Raw genomic sequence first — 21,024 nt, 5'->3', positions numbered from 1 at the left:
AACCTTGTGGCAAACGCGACCTTTATTGTACTCGAGTGCCACAGGCAAGCATGGCGACCATTTTACCACTACACGATGTCACCAACATTTGTCTGTTACAGGCAAACAAAAAGAAAACTAATTTATAGAGAAGGAAATGCTAGAACTCGCACCACGCGTAATCAAAATTCGGGCGAACATGCAAAAGATAGATATCACCCCAAAACGATTTTAAACGTCCAGGCTTGCCCGGCCCCACGATGGCACTTGTCCAACTCACTTCCTGTGTAACTTGGAACCAAGTCAGCCTGGAAGGGAATGGCGTGGAGAAAGCCATGAGGAATTTTTTTCAATGGTATTACTAGTTGATGTCGTAGCAGGGTGCGGCAGGAAGTTAGGTGGGCGAAGGTGATTAAGAAGTTCGCAGGAACAACATGGCCACAATTAGCAGACGACCGGGGTAGTTGGAGAAATATGGGAGAGGCCTTTGCCCTGCAGTGGGCGTGGCCAGGCAGATGATGACGATGATGATGCTGATGCTGATGCTGATTACTAGGTGATGTGTGCCAATGCGTCCCCTCAACCCCACTCTCAGTGTAAACTAGACAAGTGGTTCTCAGGGACATGTAGACTCGGAGAGATCAGCAGTGACAAAACAAGGTACGCTGCATGGGTCGGTGTTGACAGTGACAAGTGCCCGTGTCGAAATGTTGGTACTGACAGAGGCTGCGGTTTTATGCTCGCCGCAGGCAGCAAAGTAGACAGCTGCGCGGACGGTGGTGACCTAAAGGCTCGTCGCGATTCCGACGAAGCCGTCAAAGAAAGTTCACGAGGGTTGCAATGTGGGCTTGTTGGTAATGCATCTTCAAGGGGAGTATGGTAGCGCGATTCAAAGACGGGACAAGAGAAGACACAAAGGGACACACACAGCGCTGTGTGTGTCCCTTTGTGTCTTCTCTTGTCCCGTCTTTGAATCGCGCTACCATACTCCCCCGTCAAAGAAGGCAGCTTCGCAAAGACAGCGCCGAAATCAGAAACGATGTGGGCTACGTTGCTGCCAAAACAAGACGGCGGGTGAGCAGGACGTTCGGACACTGGGCGGAGTGATCGCCTGCGCCGAAAACAACCTATTCGTGATTTCATATGTGTTTAATGGGTTTTCATAGGTTCCCATTCGCTACGTAGGGGTTTTCATAGGTTCCTAGGTGCAGAGTTAGAATACAGATATCACGTGGACTTTGCTTAGGTTTTTTTTGACACCGCTAGGTGGCGCACACGTTCTAAGGGCGCCTTATCCGCGTCTTTCAAACAGTTCTAGACGCGTTCCATGATTTGGGCTTGAAGCTGCCTTCCTAAGCTGCCTACGCAGACTGTCTCCGATGGTGGCCAGAGTTGCAACACAGCCGTACAGATGGGTCTCCTCGTCAAAACGCTGGCTTGCGCCTGAAGCTTCCCTTGTTCAACCATCGTTGAGCGTTCCTATCACTTCGTCTTCATTTTTTTCTGCCTCCTCACCTCGGGGGCCCGGTCTGCTTGCCACGGTAAGCAAAATACGTGTTTCTTATCACAGTTGCCGTTACGTCCACTAAGAACCAGCATTTCCGTGGCAGGGCCACAATGAAACTCTTCGTGAAGTGTTTATACATGGGGTTCAGTTCAGTGGTTCTGCACGAGTCGCATATGGTCTACTCGCGTAAGTGGATGATTCACGAAACAGCAGTCCACTGTTTCGCGGTGTTTCAACCCCCACGCCTCTCACATTCCCGAATTCGCAATAGGGGCTGCTCGAACCAAGTAACGCGCATATCCATGTCGTATGTGGCTTCGCAGGGATTTCTTAAGGCGTGGTTACATGGTGTAGGGAATCGATTTTCACCGTGCTACCAAGGCAACTTGCAACACGAATGCTATGCAGGCTTTCGCACGTCATGTTACGAAAGCGCCGGCGACGTCCCCATATATTTAAAGTTGTTTAAACCAAGGAGTTCGTTGCAAAAAAATAAAAAATAAAAAAATAACCGACTTAGTTTTCATCAGGTCTTGGGGAAAAGGTTATTTCTAAGCTGCGCAGCAGTAGACTGCAGCGATAAAAAAAGCCCCAGAAAGAGAGAGAGAGAGAGAGAGACAGAGAGAGAAGGGATGACGCACAATGACGGTGCAGCTCGTAATACTCTGTAATTCTGCGCAAGCTCATAATTCTCGTAATTCTGTCTAATCTCCTACGCATTTTCTTCCTTCACTTATAATCGCTAATCCTTGCATATGCACTTACCTTTCCTGTTTCTGATAGCACATATGATGCTTGTTCATTCACCATAATGAATTTTCATTCTTTTTGCATTTTACCAACAGCATCGACGAAAACGGCAGCAACAACGACAGGAACACCGACATCAACAACGATGACAACGTTATCATCATGATCACTGTGATTATAAACAACGGCAGCTACGATGAAGACCACGTTGCCTTCGACAGCATCAAAGCGGCAGCTGCAATCATAGAGAGCATCAGTACCGTTTAATCAACGCCTCTGGACCAAGAAAAGGAAGCCCGTGAAAAGAACCTAGAGTTTCGGCTTCAGTGATAAGATATTGAAGACCACTCAAGCTCAATAGAAGACACGAACTAAGAAAGCGAACTGAGCCACACAAGCGTTCGTGTCAGTGTCTACCCGCTTCGTCCGTGCTTGAACCTTGCTCATTAGGAAGAAAATAAACTCAGACACGAGATCTGAAAGTCTCCGACATATTTCGTTTCAGTTTTCCTTTAAAAATGGATTAGATATATATAACTCTCGGTAACATTGCTTAGCACTTCATACTTTATTTGAAATGAGTTCCATTTGCCGCGTGCATCTTGACAGATAATAATAAAAAAATAAATAAATTGTGGGGTTTTACGTGCCAAAACCACTTTCTGATTATGAGGCACGCCGTAGTGGAGGGCTCCGGAAATTTTGACCACCTGGAGTTCGTTAACGTGCACCTAAATCTAAGTACACGGGTGTTTTGGCATTTCGCCCCCATCGAAATGCGGCCGCCGTGGCCGGGATTCAATCCCGCGACCCCGGCATCTTGACAGATAGGCACAGCCCTATGACCAATTTGGTCCATACCGGCGAGGGCTACAGGTTGTGTAGGCAAACCACAAAAACACAACTAAAACAGGCTGCTTCCTCGTCCACACCCGTTCTCATTGTCAATTTACACACTCCGGGGTTCTTAAGGATGTAAATTGGTCTATAACTCACACCCATACGTCTTTAAGGGTGTAAGGGCGTGAGTCATGGACAAGAACGCCCTTAAGAGTGTACGGTTTTCAGCGCACCTCTGGCCACCCTTCCAGCGATGCCGGCCGGATGAAAGTACCACGGTAAGATCAGCAAGACACAATTCCTTTTTTTTTAAATTCATTGGAGCACGCAGCCGTCTTTTTGTCACCGTTTGGCTGACACGACCCTCATAGAATTCGCTGCCAAGCACGGAGCCGGCGAGACAAACACGGTGTACGCAAATGCGGTTGAAATAGTGGTTTACTCTTTATTTGCGTTGTATGCGTGCAGCGAACACGCACGCAGAATTTCACACGCGGTTGCGCAAAACGCTAGCCCCGCTTCTGCAGAATGAATTAACGCCTGCATCGAAGACTCGGTGCCACAAAGGTGACACAACTCTTAGAACACTCAGGGCCACCGCATTTGCTCACTCACCCGTTTGGCGCAGCCAAATATACAACTTATGTATTTCGTGATCTCATGCGAAGGTCCTTGGACTGCGCGACTGCAGTGTTTCGCATGCAATACAGAAGAAAGAAACGAGAGGGAAACGAACGAACCAACAAAAAAATAGAATGAATTGAACAGTCATTCCCGAGCCACGCATATTTAGCCGCGCTCCTTTAAACAGCTCTGGCTGAGGAATGTTTTTAGCTGACACCGCCCACGAGTAGAACGATCTACCGGAAGTCGGTAGCCGCTAGCCTGTTCATTCGAAACGCAGTTGTGATTGCCTTGACCTGCTTTTAGCCACTTAGCTTGTAAGATAAGGATTATATGCATCTTTATTAGTTTGTTCTTGCATTATTTGTTTAAAACGAAGCTTTAAAACACGTGAGAGCTAAATACGACAAATATGGAGCGCCGGACAGCATTACTGATTTGCCACTTAATTAATAGAAAAGCAGTTTATTCGTTATACGCACGGTAACACAAAATCAGGATGCTGAGAATTCAGTAAAAAACTATGCAACTCCACATCAAGTTCGCCTAAAGTTTTTCAGAAAGCATTTTTTTCTCTCCATACTCCATGTCCTGCAAAGCGCAAGGCAACAGGAGGTCACGCGTTTCATAGCGGCTACATTGGAGGGATGTGTGGATTTCATGAGCGCATGCCCCTTGAAAACTTGTTGTTGGCTGGTGATATGGTGCTTTAGCACAACAATGCAATACTACCTGCATGTAGGGCGTTTAGACAGATTGAATCGGAACCCGAGGTAGAAACTGATAACATCAGAGTACCTCAGCTCAGCGGCACAGATACGCACCACGGTAGCCCAGTGGCTATTATGACGTTGTACTTCTGAGCCTCGAGATTGGGGGTTCAATCCTCGTCTTTGCGGAATGCAAAAACGCTCGCGTGCGATCCATTGGGTGCATGGTGAAGAACATCGGGCGGCAAAAATTTATTCTTACAATTACGGCGTCCCTCATTATCAGATCGTTGTTTTGGCACGTAAAACTCCGGAGCTCATCTAGAGGCACAGTTCTTATGGCCATCGTATTTTGGGGCATTCTTACAGTACCTATGAAATTTCTGGGATGGGCCCTTTACTGAAAGTGTACGATCTGTTGACGTTCTTAAACGGCCCTTACAGAATGGTATCATTCGTATTGCTACACGCTACTCGAAGAAGATGATGTCGGCCCTTGGACTCAGTGGGACAAACCCATGAGGGGTCACTGCGGGATCTGATGATGACGACGACGTGCCTTGCATGATGTTGGCTTGCTTCCATGTTGGCCAGCGCTTACTACCCTAGTGAATACACACTGTAAATAGGTTCCCTACCGTGCTTCGACGTAACACTATTAAGCTAATTTGCGCTGGTGACACTCGAATTTGTGGGGAAATAAGCCTACAAACAAACAGATCAATTTGGGTCTAGGCTCACTTCTAAACATGACTTTTAGCAATAAGAAATACAATAGCAATGAATATTCATTGCTACTGGCTGCTTTGCGGCTTCACGAAAGGACCGCTCATTATCTAACCGGTGTTTAATTAATACATAACAAGTCAGGCAGTATAAATATTGATTAATCTTGAAGAAAAAGTTGGCAGTCCACGTAAGCCGGGTTTGAGAAACGAGGTAAGGGTGGGCTGTCTAGGCTGTTGAAAGAGTTTTCTGAGAAATTCCTCTTGTTGGTTTAGCGTCATCGAGGTAGCATGCGAAGTGGAAAAATGACACTTGGTATGTCAAGTAAATTAAACCGGCGGTGCCAAGCAACGATCGCATGTCTTAATTTCAGCACAAGAATAGACGACGCCCACTTCGAATTACTTCAAGCGCCGCCTCAGTTCTTTTTATTGAAGCTTGCCCGCAAAGGAAACAAACTGCGCTTATCATGTCACGCAAATTTCAACAACGAAAACATTTATTGACTGTAACACAGTCACAACAAAAGTAGTCCTTGTGTTCTTCAGCTTCGATTTATCACTCACATTTTGGCATTGGGAGAAAACTGTCGTTACGTTTCGACCAAATTCATTTGATGCTGCGAAAATTCTTTTTTCTACTATCTCTCTTTCTGTTGCTGGAAACGAAACTGCTGAGCTCTAGAAAAAGTTCATTGCAGTTCTTGGCTATGTTTGTTATTTTTATTTCGCGGAAATAAATGCAGAAGGCTGACTTTTGCTCTTCGTTTAACGTTTGAAGCGAACGGCCATGACATTCGAGCGAAATCGCGCACTTTTTTTCTAAAGAACGAACAAAGAAATTTGATCATTCTGGTGGTAACGGGGAGAGATTATACGTAGAGTGCGGAGAGAGAAGAAGTTCAGACTAATGACAAGAGGATCCACTGTGCTCTGTCGCAGGAAGTTTCTATAGCCCCGTTAGTGATGTTGAGCTGCGTAAAGCGCCGTGCACATTTAAGTAATAACGCCTTTCACATCAAACAACACGCTCGAAAGATCGAAAGCGAATATGCGCCGTGCTTCTCCAAGACACTTCACGCAGCCCACGATGCATGATTGCGATCGAGGAACGGGAAGCAACCTTCATTGTGAATACGCTGGTTGGCGACGCTTGTCTCTCCGTAGGGCTGACCATGTACGCAAAGCAGCAAAGACATTCGAGGGTGCTCGCGTTCGCTTCGTCCCACCAACGTGCCTCAGCACAGCCCCTCCCCCTCCCTTGAATATCACTAATTGCGATCGAACGATTGATTAGGCATGCAGTGAGTGCTCCGATGCACTTCCCCAGCGAACACGACCAAACCCTCAAGATCCAAGACCAGCGTTGTCAGGACCAGGACGAGGCCATCGTAGCTACAACCACCGGCAAACCAGCGTTCCTGTAAGCTCAAGCCCGGCGGCCCTCGTTTATCACTCGCAGCCCGTGCGATCTCATGATTTGGCAGTGATCTCGGTCTCTCTGCTTTCGACGGCTGCAGCTCGAGATTCGGGACGAACGGACGAACGATCCTCACCTGGCCTTCTCGGACGATCCCGTCGAGAGCGATAAGGCAGCGAGAGAGTAGAAGGCGGGGCGCCTACCCTGCCGTACCACCCGTTCCCCCCATCCACACGCGCCCCTCCTCGGTGATGTGTTACATTTGGTTAGGCACGACGCGAAGAAGAGGATGTTGTAACCTTGGTGTCCAGCTTCTCGCTCTTTCGTCCTCCGTGCCGGACGATGCCGTGGATGCTCAGGTCCGTTCTACCGACGAGGAGGAGGAGGAGGAAGAGGAGGAGGAAGAGGCGGAGGAGACGCACACTATAAGTTAGGATTCTTTGGCGAGGGGATTCCCGCGTAGCGTGCTTGTGTGCCGTGGCCGTGGAAGGCACGGCCCTCTCTCCTCGCACCGTACAAACTTGCGTCCTCCTCCGCTGTGGAGCGTCGCTTTCAAAACAGCGTTCATCGCTGCCAATGGCAGCGTCATCTTGCCCCCTTTTCGACATTTGCATTTGAAGGGGCTGTCACTGGCTCGCTTGCATCCGGCGCGAGTATATAAGCTGCGCGACGCCCATCGAAAGACCTGTCCTCTCATCGACCTGGTCTCTTGGATACTCGTACCAGTCACAACTGAGTAACGACGCTGTCACTATGAACGCCGCTGTAAGTATAGCAATAACCGTGTGGAATCACTATGACCGTCGTCTGCAAGATAATAAGACGAGCTCTACTAAAACTTCAGATATTTTTCTAGATGGTTCACTGCGCATTTCGCCCTATTCTTACCGAAAAGGAATAAGCAGCATATACGGAATCTTTGGCAATTTGGTTATTGCCTCAAAAATGTCGCATAATTAGCACGTTCCTTTTATACGTTACCTTTTTCTCCCAGTGGATGAAGACGTCTCCCAAATCTGCTTAGTTATTCTTATCCTACTTCGAGTTCAGTAATGTTATGCCTGCATTCATTAGCTTGCCTCGTGCACCCAAGTACGCTGTGTTACCCCCGATTATACTTTTCTGTCATTGCAATCGTGCGGCGTGCCCCGTTTTCGCGAGAGACACGTGCTATTCAAACGCCGTTCTTGGTCATCATTTTGAGTGGCATGTCGCTTAACCAGTTTTTGTGACGTCAGCTTTTGCAGCAGTCACACTAACTGGACAGGCTATCTACGTCAGGTTGTTATAACCATTGAAAAGGTTTATGCCCTGTTACAAATTGGGTAGAGAGCTGCTGGATTTTGCACCCAGGAGACCTCCATGCACAGGGCGCTTGGGTACAACACAGCTTTGTGACTGTCAGCAAGATGCGGAAGGTATGCTGTGAGTTCGAGTATAAATAATCAGCATCAAGGTAACTTGCATCCGCTGCAGAACGAAGGCTTCTCGCGATGATCTCGAACTGCCCATGTCTTGCGTCAGATAGCTGACCCTATCATGTGTCAACAGACTTCATAATTTAACTCAGTCACATATTCCTCTGTCATTTAAAACTATGTTTCCCACTCTATTTCACAAGTTCCGTTACTCCAGCATATCGTCGATCATCCGCCCTACGCGTTACGTCGTCTTCCCAACTCAGTTTTTTCATATTATTATGGACTGGAATACTGGCATCCGCTTTGGCTCTATGATCCCTCATTTGATCCCCACTCTGCCAGTACTGGCAGACTGAAAGGATATGCACATAGGCAACGCATTGGACCACGAGGGGGTACATTAATTAAGAGATTAAAATCGCTTCAAGAACAGAGCAGTGAGAGGAAGGGTTAGTAAACGTCTTGCAAGGGAGAAGTTTCCTCACAATTGACCTGGAATGCACAAATTGCACATTCATTCTCGATATAACGAATACATATATAACAAATTATCACATAGAACGAATAAAAATGTGTAGCCGCTTTTACAGTGTAACGTAAATATGTTTATAATATATAGCCGATATAAGGAAGTAAATAAAATTGTATACCGACTATTACATTGTAACATATTTGATTATTACGAATTTTCAATATAACAGAGCAATTTTTACGGTTATATGCGACTTCGTTATAACGAGGTTCAAATTATTACAACCGGCAGCTCGACCTGGCATCTTTCGTACACCCACGTATGAATTGATAATTTTAGCTCATCCTAAACCGGGCAGGCTCAGTGCTATGCTAATTTGCTGCTGAGAACGAGTGCACATGCTCTATGAGTCCTTACGCTAGAACTGTTCAGACGAATAAATCCCGGCCACTCGTGAGGTTGAACATATTATTACCGAAATGGTCCTCACGAGCGAAAACGTCTGTGAATTCAGCCCGACATTCGCAAGTTCAAGGCGGCGGCCGCGTTACAACGAAACTGGAATGTAAAAACGCTTGCGTACTAAAAATTCAGAGTACGTTAAAATAATTAACTCTGATCCCGACATTATGTCGTCCTTCGAAGCCCCATACTCTGCTTTAGACTCTATAACTCACTTATATATTGTATTACTTTCGTCTTCTGAAACACAAAATAATGACCCCAATGCTTGTGCACTACGTTAAATTTGCGCTAATTATTATCTGAATTGCGAAATTACTAAACAACACTAAGAGTGCAATGCCAAATGAAACCTCTCGAACGGATGACGCCGGGCGGCGACCCTTAGTCGACATTGATTGCAATCTGTGTTCGAGAGAGAGAAATCAAGAAGGGGAAAGGCAGGGAGGTCAACCAGACGAGCATACGGTTTGCTACCCTACACGGTGGTTAAGGAAAAGGGGGAATAAATTGAGGAAAAGTGATAGAGAGTGAACACTGAGTGGGAGGATGTAAATTTAACTGCTGTAATAAGGCTACAGCCTAAAAGGTGCCTCTTTTTGCTCACCTACAGCTCACAACCGTTCTACTAGGACTCGCCTCCGTCGCCTCTGCCGGCTTTATTGGCGGAGGCTATGGCGGTGGCTACGGCAGTGGCTTGGGTGCAGGATACGGTGGCGGCCTTGGAGCTGGTGTTGGCGCTGGCCTGAGTGGTGGCCATGGCGGTGGCTTCGGCGCAGGTGGTAGCGGCGGTGGGTTTGGTGCCGGCTATGGCGGTGGTCTCGGTGGTGGCGCCGGTGGCGCTGGTCTCACTGTGGCGGCTGTTCCTGTTGCTGTCGCTACTCCCGTTGTTGCGGCCAGGCCCACTGTCACCGCACCTGGCCGCTCCACCACATCCTACGGCACCAGCACAACTACCGTGACCACCCTGCACGGTGGAGGAGGAGCTGGCGGATTCGGTGGCGCTGGTCTCGGTTACGGCTCTGGCAGCCTCGGCTACGGAGGTGCCGGTCTCGGATCGGGAGGAGCCGGATACGGACTTGGGGGAGCCGGTCTCGGATCTGGAGCTGGTTTTAGCGTTGCTGCAGTACCAACCATCGCAGTCGCTCGTCCCACTGTCACAGTGGCCGTTGCCCGTCCTGTCACCGTTGCTGTTCCGACCGTGGTTGTTGGTGGTGGTCTTGGTGGTGGCCTCGGCGGCGGCCTCGGCGGAGGTCTTGGTGCTGGTTTCGGTGCAGGTCATAGTGCAGGCTTTGGCGGTGGTCTGGGTGGCGGACACGGTGGCCTCGTGGGTGTCAGTCTTTTCGGTGGTCTCGGTGGCGGCTATGGCAGCGGCTATGGCGGCGGCTACGGCGGCGGCTACGGTGGCGGATACAGTGGCGGATACAGTGGCGGCCTCGGAAAGCATGGCGTCAGCTATACCTACGCATCAAAGTGGTGGTAAGCAGTGTGCAGCCGATGAGAAGCAGTGATTTCACGGTTTATGAAGTCTCGCGGTGACTAGAGAGCAAAAGAGCCGTCAAAAATAACAGAACCAATGCGCAATTCTGGAGTTTTATTTTTCTGTAACTTTGATGATCATTAGATGGTCGCGATACATCTCTGAGGTTGGTTCTCCAGAAGTAACCATGTACTGTAGGTGTTTTCATGTTTTGGTGAATTATCAGTCTATTACTGAAAGAATTAGCCCTTTCTTCATTACCAATTAACTATGGGAATTTGCAAGCAGAACTTCTCTGCGCGGTGGGCGATGAACTTGCACCATGGAGGGTTAGGATACTCTTGATTTGTACTCAATTAGCCCAGTCTTCTTCATCGTGAACTTAATAGACTTCACTACAGGGCAGATTGGGGACAAACATGGACATCGCCCTTTTCAACATTGAATATTTGCCTTTTTTTAAAATCAAGTTTATGCAATGAGTTCGTGAATAGCATGAAGATTTACTCCTTCTACAACTTCGTGAAACAGACATTCGTTCTTTATTTTACAACGAGTTTACAACATGAACTGTGCGTTAAAGGGTTCCGTAAAAGATGCTAGGGAGTAAGTTATCAGCGAGCCTCCTTAAAATCTACGTCAGCAACAGGACAATAAAATACGTTGATTAGTACTCAAGTGCAGATGACGTTTTCGTATGTCCCTTTAGCACGCCCGCGGCGCTAATTTGTTGGTTATGCAATTAAACGGTGCGTTTGTTTCTTTGCAGAGCACAACTGAGCCGGGACCTTTGTGGAATGTGCGCCACATTGTCTGGAAATCAATGCCGTGCATGAGTACAGATCGATCACGAAGTTAGATTGTTTTTTTCACAATTACTCGCCAATTGAAGCGGAACCAAGGTCGAGGAGCAAGCATCGGAAAGTGGAACCGCCACCACAAAATTCAAGATTGCGCTTTGCAGCGTGAGCGAAGTTCCGCAGCTGGGATTTGTGGCGCTTACCATGTAAATTAAATAAAAAAACTAAAATCTGTATAATCAAACTTGACTCCTTTCATTCAATACTTCCGGTCAGAAAGCTCTGAAAAATTTTGAGCGTCTGCCGCTGCCAAAAAATGACGGTCTAATTTCCTCAAACTGGGATTTCAGCTACAGCCTATCTGAAGCCCCTCACGTGTTACACAAACGAAACAAACGCTCCTAACATGGCTTTCTGCCCCCGAAGCCTGCATGTCTGGACAACGGGGTGCTTAGAAAACAGTTAAAAAGTGCATTCGCACAGAAACGCTTCCGCAGAATACAAACATTCTGGTAGAACTCACCTACGACGATTATCCAAGCATGTGAATAGCCCAAAGCGAGCCGTTCATGAGGCCGCGCCTGGCTCCTCACTGCATTTCCTTCGGGACAATCAGCGCCTTCTGGTGTCGCCGCCGTGAAGCCTGCGCACACCTAGTTATAACATACATAGTGACTCCAGATGGTGTCAAAAAGGCTGAAGAATGGCACATACCTAGCTGTGCTTACCATTAGTACCTGATCAGTGGATGCAGAGGCACACCCACCCAAGTTGGCCTTACAGAGGTTGAATAGCGGCAAATACGCAAGGACACTTTTCCCAGTTTCCGCAACGCCACAAGCCCGGGCTGGCTCCAAAGATGATGATTTAAGAGTGACACATGCCCAGTGGAACATGCCCACGGGAAGGACGCTCATTTTTGAGACTGAACTACCGTCGGGATGGGCCTGATATTTTAGACGGCACTACCCCTGGGACCTGCCCACGTTTTAGAAAGCTGGTTTGACTTTGCTAAGAATGATATTCGCATTAAGGATTATTTGGGCCTATTTCTCTTTTATTAGCCCAGGATGTGTCCATTTTAAACACGTTTGGCTACAAAGAGAAATATTTATTGGTAGATAGCATGCTACAGTCCTTGCAGTCCCTCGTGTGAACCAGAATTCCGTTCATGCTATAGGGAAGTCGGGACTTCATACTAATCCTAGCAGAATTTTGTTTACTGGCAAAGCAATGTTTTGAAATTGTGTCTAAGTTTTTATTCGTACTGCTATAAATGCTTCATGCGTTCGAAGTTCTAGGTTAAGGCCTTTAATTCTGGGACATGACTCTCACCCAGCGCATTTACTTTGATTAATTTTTTTTTCAGCGTATTTAGAAGTTTCCAGGATACGCCAAATGAGAACGCACTCGTCCGGTTCCATTAGAACCTGGAATTTACAATATATATATATATATATATATATATATATATATATATATATATATATATATATATATATATATATATATATATATATGTGTGTGTGTGTGTGTGTGTGTGTGTGTGTGTGTGTGTGTGTGTGGAGAGAGAGAGAGAGTAAGAAGCCAACGAACACTGACACCAAGGACAACAGGGGAAATTACTTCTGCTTAATAAATGAAATAAAGAAACGATAAGTTAATGGAAATGAAAGTGGATGAAAAAATAATTTGCCGCAGGTGGGAACATCGCACGCATTTCTACCAATTGAGCTCCGGCGGCGCCGTTTCCCCAGCCACGTTCTTGGGTATTTAGGTGTCCTAGTAGAAGCCTGGGAGTGTTAGCCAGCGCCGCCACTCGCAAACCGTGGCGGCGGATGGGAAACATCCTTTCTGCATCAGGCGTCACAAGAACGTCATCTTTTTGGGTGAGGGCAACCGGTCAATAAGCCCACACATGCTACGTGAAGGCAGAAATGTTGCCGGATTCGAGAGCCTCGTTACGTAATAAACCCGAAGAGGGGCGGTCAACCGAGGGGCCTGATTTTTATTAGCCATATCGTAAGAAGCCAACAACCACTGAAACCAAGGACAACACAGGGGAAATTACTTGTACTTATTAGGCGAAATAAAGAAATGATAAATTAACGGAAAGTTGATTAAAAAACAGCTTGCCGCAGGTGGGGAACGATCCCACAACTTTCGCATTTCGCGAAGGTTCTGGGTTAACGCGCAAGCCGTTCGTGACTGGGAACTACCGGGCTCGCAGCATTAAAGAAAGGAAACGCGGGCAGGACAGAATACGATTATTGTTGTGGGACAAGATAAGCCCCAAAGGGTGCAATTTTTTTAAGGGTGCGAGCCCGGTGCACACTCTTAATAAATTTACACCCTTTGGGGCGTATCTTGTCCCACAACAATAATCGTCATCCGTGCTGCCCGCGTTTCCTTTCTTTAACGCTGCGAGCCCGGTACTTTCCAGTCACGAACGGCATGCGCCTTATCAGTGTGACACAGCATTCTCGACAGGAAAGTAGCGAGCGCTGAGTTTTCAAGAAAGGAAACGCAAGGAAGGCAGATGACGATTATTGTTGTGGGACAAATATACACCCCAAAGGGTGCAACCGTTTTAAAAGTGCACTCTTAAACAAATGTACACTCTTTGAGGTGTATGTTTACTACACAACGATAATCGTCATCTGCCTTGCTTGCGTTTCCTTTCTTTAAAACGCTGCGCTCGCTACGTTCATGTCGAGAATGCTATGTCATGCTAATAACGCGCATGCCGTTCCTGATCGGGAAGTACCGGGCTCACAGCGTTAAAGAAAGGAAATGCGGACGAGACAGATGACGGTGCAATTTCGCTCAAGTGTGCACACTTGAACGGCCGATATCGCGAACTTCCTTTAATTTTTTTTTTGTGTATTTGTGAAGATGGCCGGGTCGCGCTAGTTGGCGGGAACATGGGTCGTTGTGAGTTGTAGCTCCTTGGTTGCAGCTCCCGCGCCACGGGTATCGCCCATGACGTCGCCCTGCGGCGATATTGTGCAAGTTTGACCATTCGCGCGTGGAATTCTGACGCCCACATTATTGAGGAGGAACTTAAACAAGAGGGTAGTACACTCGTCGAAAACTGGCAACAGGAAACACATCCCGCCTACAGTGTTCGCCCCGTCCGCTAGCTGACGCGAGCATTAAAAAAGAAAAATAAAGTATGAGAAATGAACTTACAGACAATGCTTTAATTTTTATTTTCTCTCCCGCTAAAACTAATATGCTTTGCGTATAAATAAACTTATACATTGCGACTTTCTTTTTCCGTTGCCTAGCAACAAGCTGACGGTAAGCCAGACGCGCCAGATGCATGCGTCATGCGCCAGACACGGCAGCGAAGCGAGCGAGGCCGGCTGCGCATGCGAGCGTTCGGCAGTTCGGCGAACTTCTTGTCTTTTTTTTGTGTAGCCTGATTTTCGGCTGCCTACGTATTCTTGCGTTCCATCTGTACTTCGACAAGGCACCACTGCACTACTGGACCACGGTAAGGTGAGAAATTTTGTGTACAGTCAGCAACACATTTCGAGCAATTTGGGCTTTTACGGCACGGAGCCGAGACGTTGAAGCAGTTGGCGATGAAACAGCTCGGCTGTCCTGGCGCAGTTAATTTGAGTTAATGATTCGTACTGGGAGGTGTTTGCGACGCTTTCTATGGGTCTGAACATTATAGGAACCTATATTCGGTAATGGTTATATTGCGCTCAGTTTTACACAGACGATATTAAATGAAGGACGAAACGGAGACGGACGTAGCGCTACGTCCGTCCATGTCCCGTCCTTCACTTAATATGGTCTGTGTAAAAGTGGGTGCAATATAACCATGAATGTTCACCAACCAGCTCCCTTCATTTCTTTACTATATATTCGGCAGTTTATGGGCATGCTAACCGCACCCGGCTTTGTGACGCAGTTAGGAAAAAGGAGTTCGGTCGTGTGACGCAGTTAGTTTCGCGTGTGCTTAATCTTCCTGGGAAAAGGTGGTGATGCTTTCTCTCGCCCCCATCAGAATAGTAATTTCGTAAGTTTCTGGGATAGTTTTGAGGCATGCTCACCGCACTCTACTTTGTGATGCAGTCAGGGAAAAACAGCTTGGCTGTGGTGGCAATGTTAGGCCTGCACTGAATCTTAGCGGGACAAGTTTGTGGCGCTTTTTATGGCCCCACCACATATGCCTTCCTTCGGTACTCACGCTTGCCGAAAACGAGACTAGCGATTGCCGAGAGTGATAACACCGGAGTGCGTTACTTGCGCTGGCAGAGTGCGCAAAGATAACGCCGATCGGGGAGCTCAAAAACTAGGAACTTGAAAATTGTGTTTTCTGAACGAATGAAAACAGGCTTTCCGCCTACGCGTTTGACTTAAGTGCGAGTGGAATGCATTCTGCGAGCCTCTCGCGTGGTCTGGCTGCAGGAACTTGAAAATTGTGTTTTCTGAACGAATAAAAACAGGCTTTCCACCTATAGGCATTTGACTTGAGTGCGAGTATAAGGCATATTGCGGAGCCTCTCGCGTGGTCTGGCTGAGAGCCAGTGTTGTGACCACCTCTGTGTACGCAGCATAACATCGCGTCGGCTGGGGCCCATTTGTTTTGGAAACCCGCAGTCGCCCATGTATTCGTGTTCTTAAAGGGCAGGAAATAATGTCCGGGATTGGGGCAATGCTTGGAAATGAGATGTTTTCTTCATATTTTATGATATTGTTTGGGACGAGTAAGGTATTTTCTACGCCCTGTACGTAAAGGCGAATTGCTTTTGTTTGTAATGCCGCCCATTCCCCAGTTTCGCACGTTTCGCCTGTTCACGCACTATTCCTATGGGGTCTAAATACCGAAATCCGTGTCGATCGAGCTGATGCTCTTCTGTGGAGCTTCGTACGGGAGCTACTGCTGCTTATCTGCTGCCACAACGTCGAATGAACGCACTTTTGTGCGTTCATTCAACGCATTCCCGACATGAAAGCAGCGAGCGAAGCGTTTTCAAGGAAGGAAACGCAAGCAAGGCAGATGAGGATCATCGTTGTGTGGCAAATATACACCCGAAAGAGCGTACATTTGTTTAAGAGTGTGCCGGGCTCGCACCCTTAAAGAAATTATATATTCGTATCGCGCATTTAAAGCATTTATAGCACGCACGCGAGATTGAACCGCGTTCGCCGGCTGATCCTCACACGCTTTCACTCATACAGAACCTCACGGCGACGGCAACGGCGGAAATGCGCCTGGAGTGTCCATATAATTGCTATCGCAATAAAAAAAAGAAATGCCACGTAAATTAGCGCAACTTGCGTAACGCGTGCCAGCTAGCATTCAAAACGCCCGCGCCCCAAAACTGAAACCGGAAGTGTGGTTCGGGTGTTGATTCCATCCGCTCGGTGCGCTACATTCGATTCGGCCGCTGGGCTCTATGGCAGTGTCCGCTCTTGCTCAATGTCTTTCTTTATGTCCGCACAGTGAGAGCTTCGGATGACACGCAATATATAGAAACGCGGTCGACGTGGTCCCGATTGCCGCCGGCGTTTGTCTGCGACCACCGTGATGTCATTGGCTTCCTCGGCCCGTGAGTTCAATAAATAAATTTAATTCAGGGGCTTGGCGAGCCAAACCACGATATGTACGTATATGCAGCATTAGTGTGTCCCCTATACTACTACGCTGTCTGTTAAGTTTCTATTTTTTATTTATTTTACGGTAGTGCTGTTACCGCTCCGAAATATTTCCATGGGGCTGTGGCAAGTTAAGCTGTTCTGAAAAACAGCTTTTTGTCACAGTCCTTCTTTCTGTATCATTGACAGAATGAAAATAAAGATTGATTGATTGATTGATTGATTGATTGATTGATTGATTGATTGATTGATTGATTATCAGACACGCCGTACTTGGAGACTCGAGATTTATTTCAACACTCTGGGGTTCTTTAACGTGCGCCTAATGCATGGTACACGGGCGTTCTTTTTCATTTCGCCCTCCCACCTAAATGCGGCTGCCGCGGTCGGGATCTGATCCCACGCTCTCGCGTATGGCAGCGCAACGCCAGAGCCAATAAGCAACCACGGCGGGTACGAATTCAGACCGTCGCTTGTTGTTTGTGTGTCAATATTTTATTACAAAGTATATCTTCGTTTGTTAGCTTATTCCTAATTATTTGCTCCATCCCATCTTTCTATGGAAGGATGTGTGTTCTACCTTTTCTATGCCTTGTTTTCTACTGATCTTTACGTATCCTTTTTGTATGTGTGCGCGCTCTGTACTTGTAACGTAGTTGGTTCATTGTTGTATAGCATTCGCTCCTTTATATGTTGTTTCAATACTGTTTCCCCCCTCCCTTATGTAATGCCCTGTTAAGGGCCCTTAAGGGTTAATAAATGATGATGATGATAAATGATGATGGTGTCGCAGACATGGCCTTTTTAAGCATTCTATAGCTCTCGTTTTCAGTGACCTTTAAGAGACTTTGAGCTGAAATCTTGAGCCGTTATCCGGGAACTCAGTGGAAGAATGAAACGAGAACATCCAAGCATCGTTGCGAGAACAAAACGACATCATCTCGGCAACTAATCAAAACCTAAATAATGCGGCTGTTCGCCCCCATTCCTTTCTACAGCACTGCGTTACACACTCTAGTTACTGCTCGAACAAGTTACAAAAAAATATCGCTCACAAGTTCTTCCTAATGTTTGATCCCAATATCACTCAGGCTGTAACTTCTCGGACGCTGAAGTTTGTCATTTCGAATAGCGACGCTCAAAACGTTCGAACGACGTTCTCTGGCGCTGAGACAGGGTTGCCTGTGCACTTTTCAACGCCAGCGGCCTGTGAGTTCCGTGGACCGAGATTTGCAATGAGGTTCTGTCTTTCACAGGAAGCTATTGCCTTCATACGGACCAGTATGAACCAACGCACCACGCACAGTATGGCGTGGTGCTTTGTGGCGCGACGTAGTATGGTAGAGTGCCGTTGCGAACACGCGCTATAACCATTTTAAGATTATGGTTAGTATGCTCTCCAACCAACCTGCTTTGCCGGTAGCCATTTCGCGCTTACATCTATTCTCGATTACTGAAGAGCCACCATTTTTCTATGCGCTTGTAGGCTCAAGAATTCTTTTTAATTATTAGGCAGTCTCACGGGCCATCTTCGAAGGGTGGCCTCTGTCTTCAGAGGTCACCGACTCAGAGTAAGACCGACACACTCCGTGCCTTCCGGAGGTTCTAACCCCCGTACTGAGAAATCCGCTTTTATTTGAACTCCATGCTTGACTTGGGTCAAAATAACGTCTGACGCGAACGCGCCCAAGGAAACGCAATGAGCCCTCTTGGGCGCGCTTACGTCAGGCGTCGTCTAGATCAAGTCAAGCACGGCCTTCAAGTTAAGGCGCGTTTCTGAATGCGGAGGTGAGCCTCTGCGCACGAGTGGTGAATACGCAGTCGATAGCTCGACAGCGCGACAACACCAACAGGGACGGTATGAACCCGCCTAGAGCATCGGTATAATTGCTATCCGCTATAATATACACCCCGTGACGTTGTCCAGCACCTCGTACCTAGGGGAATTTCGCTGTCTATATAATAATACCATGCGTTCTGTTTCTGTTAGCCCAAGCAGGGTTACTCGACCGAACGCGAGCGTCAGTCATGCACGTGGACATCGAGATTCCGATTAACCTGCTGGGACCACCTGTCGTCTAAAGGGTTGCTCGCGTTTTGAGGGGATCAACATTTCTTGTCTACTTCACGCACTTCGAGTGCTTCATCTAGACGCTTACGCCAACCCAATGTGTCTGTCTGCATCTATCTAGCCTCTTACGCCAACTGAATGCGTCTATCGGCATCTATCTAGCCTCTTACGTAGACTAAATGCATCTGTCTGCATCTATGTGGCCTCTTACGTCAACTTGTTGCGTCTATCCGCTCCATATGGAGAGGGACACGTCCCGCCGTGGTGTTGGGTGTCCCTGTGTGTAGTTGCCCGAGTCTTTTAACGCGACAGCGTTAAGGAGCTCATGTCGCAGAAAAGCCGGTGTCGTCGGTGTCGGCGGCGTTGGCCGTGAGCGATAAATCCCAGCAGGCACTTCATGAATAAAAAACAACTTGCAAGATGGGCTGGGTGGGAATCGAACCAGGGTCTCCGGAGTGCGAGACGGAGACGCTACCACTCAGCCACGAGTTCGATGCTTCAAAGCGGTACAAAAGCGCCTCTAGTTAATGCGGTGTTGCCTTAGAAACGAGCTGTTTCTAAGGCTCAGGCGTGCGTCGCTTGCTCAGGCGCACATTTCGTGGCCGCACCGAACGCGGCGTTGCTCGACGCTCACCGCGTCCGATGCGGGGCGCGTAGTCGCTGCGCCGTAGCCCATTGTCTTACACCCCTTGGCGGGTCGACGGGAACGCTGTCGCGTTCCACTCTTGAAGGTGAAGCTTAAGCATCCTCCAATTTTTAACGCGACAGCGTTAAGGAGCTCGTGTCGCAGAAAAGACGGTGTCGTCGGCGTCGGTGTCGTTGGCCGTGAGTGATAAATCCCAGCAGGCACTTCATGAATAAAAAACAACTTGCAAGATGGGTTGGGAGGGAATCGAACCAGGGTCTCCGGAGTGTGAGACGGAGGCGCTACCACTCAGCCACGAGTTCGACGCTTCAAAGCGGTACAAAAGCGCCTCTAGTGAATGCGGTGTTTCCTTAGAAATGAGCTGTTTCTAAGGCTCAGGCGTGCGTTGCTTGCTCAGGCGCACATTTCGTTGTCGCGCCGAACGCTGCGTTGCTCGACGCTCACCGCGTCCGATGCGGAGCGCGTACTCGCTGCGCCGTAGCCCATTGTCTTACACCCCTTGGTGGGTCGACGGGAACGCTGTCGCGTTCCACTCTTGAAGGCGAAGCTTAAGCGTCCTCCATTTTTTTCATACAATTTCTGAACTCTATGCTTGCCGAACGCAGGGGTCGCCACAGCCGAGCCATTCGCGAAATTCCAGCAACAAATTGCGCACTTGTAGGCCCCATAACTTCCGATTGTAGGCTTAATAACTTCCGAGTTTGATTAATTGTACCTACTAATGGTATAGCGAGCTCTGCCAAACGCGACCTTTCCTGCTCGGGCGGACTAACGTACGCTGCTGAGTCACGTGCCTCTGAACACCGAGGAGCTAGACGCTAAATTTAGCTCCGGATGCATCATTCATGACAAGACCATGCGCGATGCATGTGCGATCGAGTAGTGGCTCCTCTCCTCTAAGCGACGATACCAAAGAAAGCCGCTTGGCTGGTACGGTTGCAAAGATATAAGCGATAATGCTGTAACACGCTTTTGTTACCTGAGGTTTTAGCAAGCGACTCCTGTCTTACCAATTTGAAATACGTTTTTCAAGAAAAATTTACTCGTCGAATGAGCAGAGCATGAAAACTTAGAGCGCGAGATCCTAGCGATTAGTCATTGAGCCATTTGTTCTACAAAAAAGCTAATTAAGCGAGAGGTGCTGGGAATAAAGGGCATTCTAATGGCATGTCTCGTGGTTGCTGTTTTTCTATGATGTTGAATAAATGTCTAGAAGGAAAGCTTGAGAATACCACAGACACCGAGAAGGCTGCTGAAGGTGTGATTTGGCGGAAAGCGTTACGCCCAGGTTTGGTTACATTACAGCCGTGAGTGGTGGCCGTCGTAACGTTTCTTGTTTTTGTCTTTGTTTTTTCTTTTTAATTTTGCTGCTGTGGTCGTTGTTGCTCTTCCGCAGTAGCAACATGTCACTTTGAAAGGACACCAATGCGTTTTTGGCGTAAGAGTTTTTTCGTTATGCGGACGAAGACCCCAGTTGCAGTTCTTGTGGTTACGTGTATTT

The 21,024-nt window shown here is 47.7% G+C and overlaps 1 protein-coding gene across 2 annotated transcripts in view; it reads left to right on the top strand.

The window, feature by feature from the left end:
* Window positions 1–7,162: 7,162 nt before the first annotated feature.
* LOC135910357 (uncharacterized) overlaps window positions 7,163–21,024 on the top strand; it is a 53,608-nt gene continuing 39,746 nt past the window's right edge. Inside the window, exons 1-3 of one of the 2 annotated variants that reach the window (XM_065442417.2) lie at window positions 7,163–7,320; window positions 9,524–10,389; window positions 11,160–11,427. In XM_065442417.2, the coding sequence (XP_065298489.1) occupies window positions 7,309–7,320; window positions 9,524–10,389; window position 11,160 (879 nt within the window). In that variant the 5' untranslated portion in view covers window positions 7,163–7,308 and the 3' untranslated portion in view covers window positions 11,161–11,427. Of the gene's footprint in view, window positions 7,321–9,523; window positions 10,390–11,159; window positions 11,428–21,024 lie in introns of those variants that run through there. The other variant, XM_065442416.2, reaches the window with a different exon arrangement.

This window comes from Dermacentor albipictus, chromosome 8 (assembly GCF_038994185.2).
Source record: "Dermacentor albipictus isolate Rhodes 1998 colony chromosome 8, USDA_Dalb.pri_finalv2, whole genome shotgun sequence".
NCBI classification, from domain to species: Eukaryota; Metazoa; Arthropoda; class Arachnida; order Ixodida; family Ixodidae; genus Dermacentor; species Dermacentor albipictus.
This window is presented reverse-complemented; position numbering and strand designations above follow the sequence as displayed.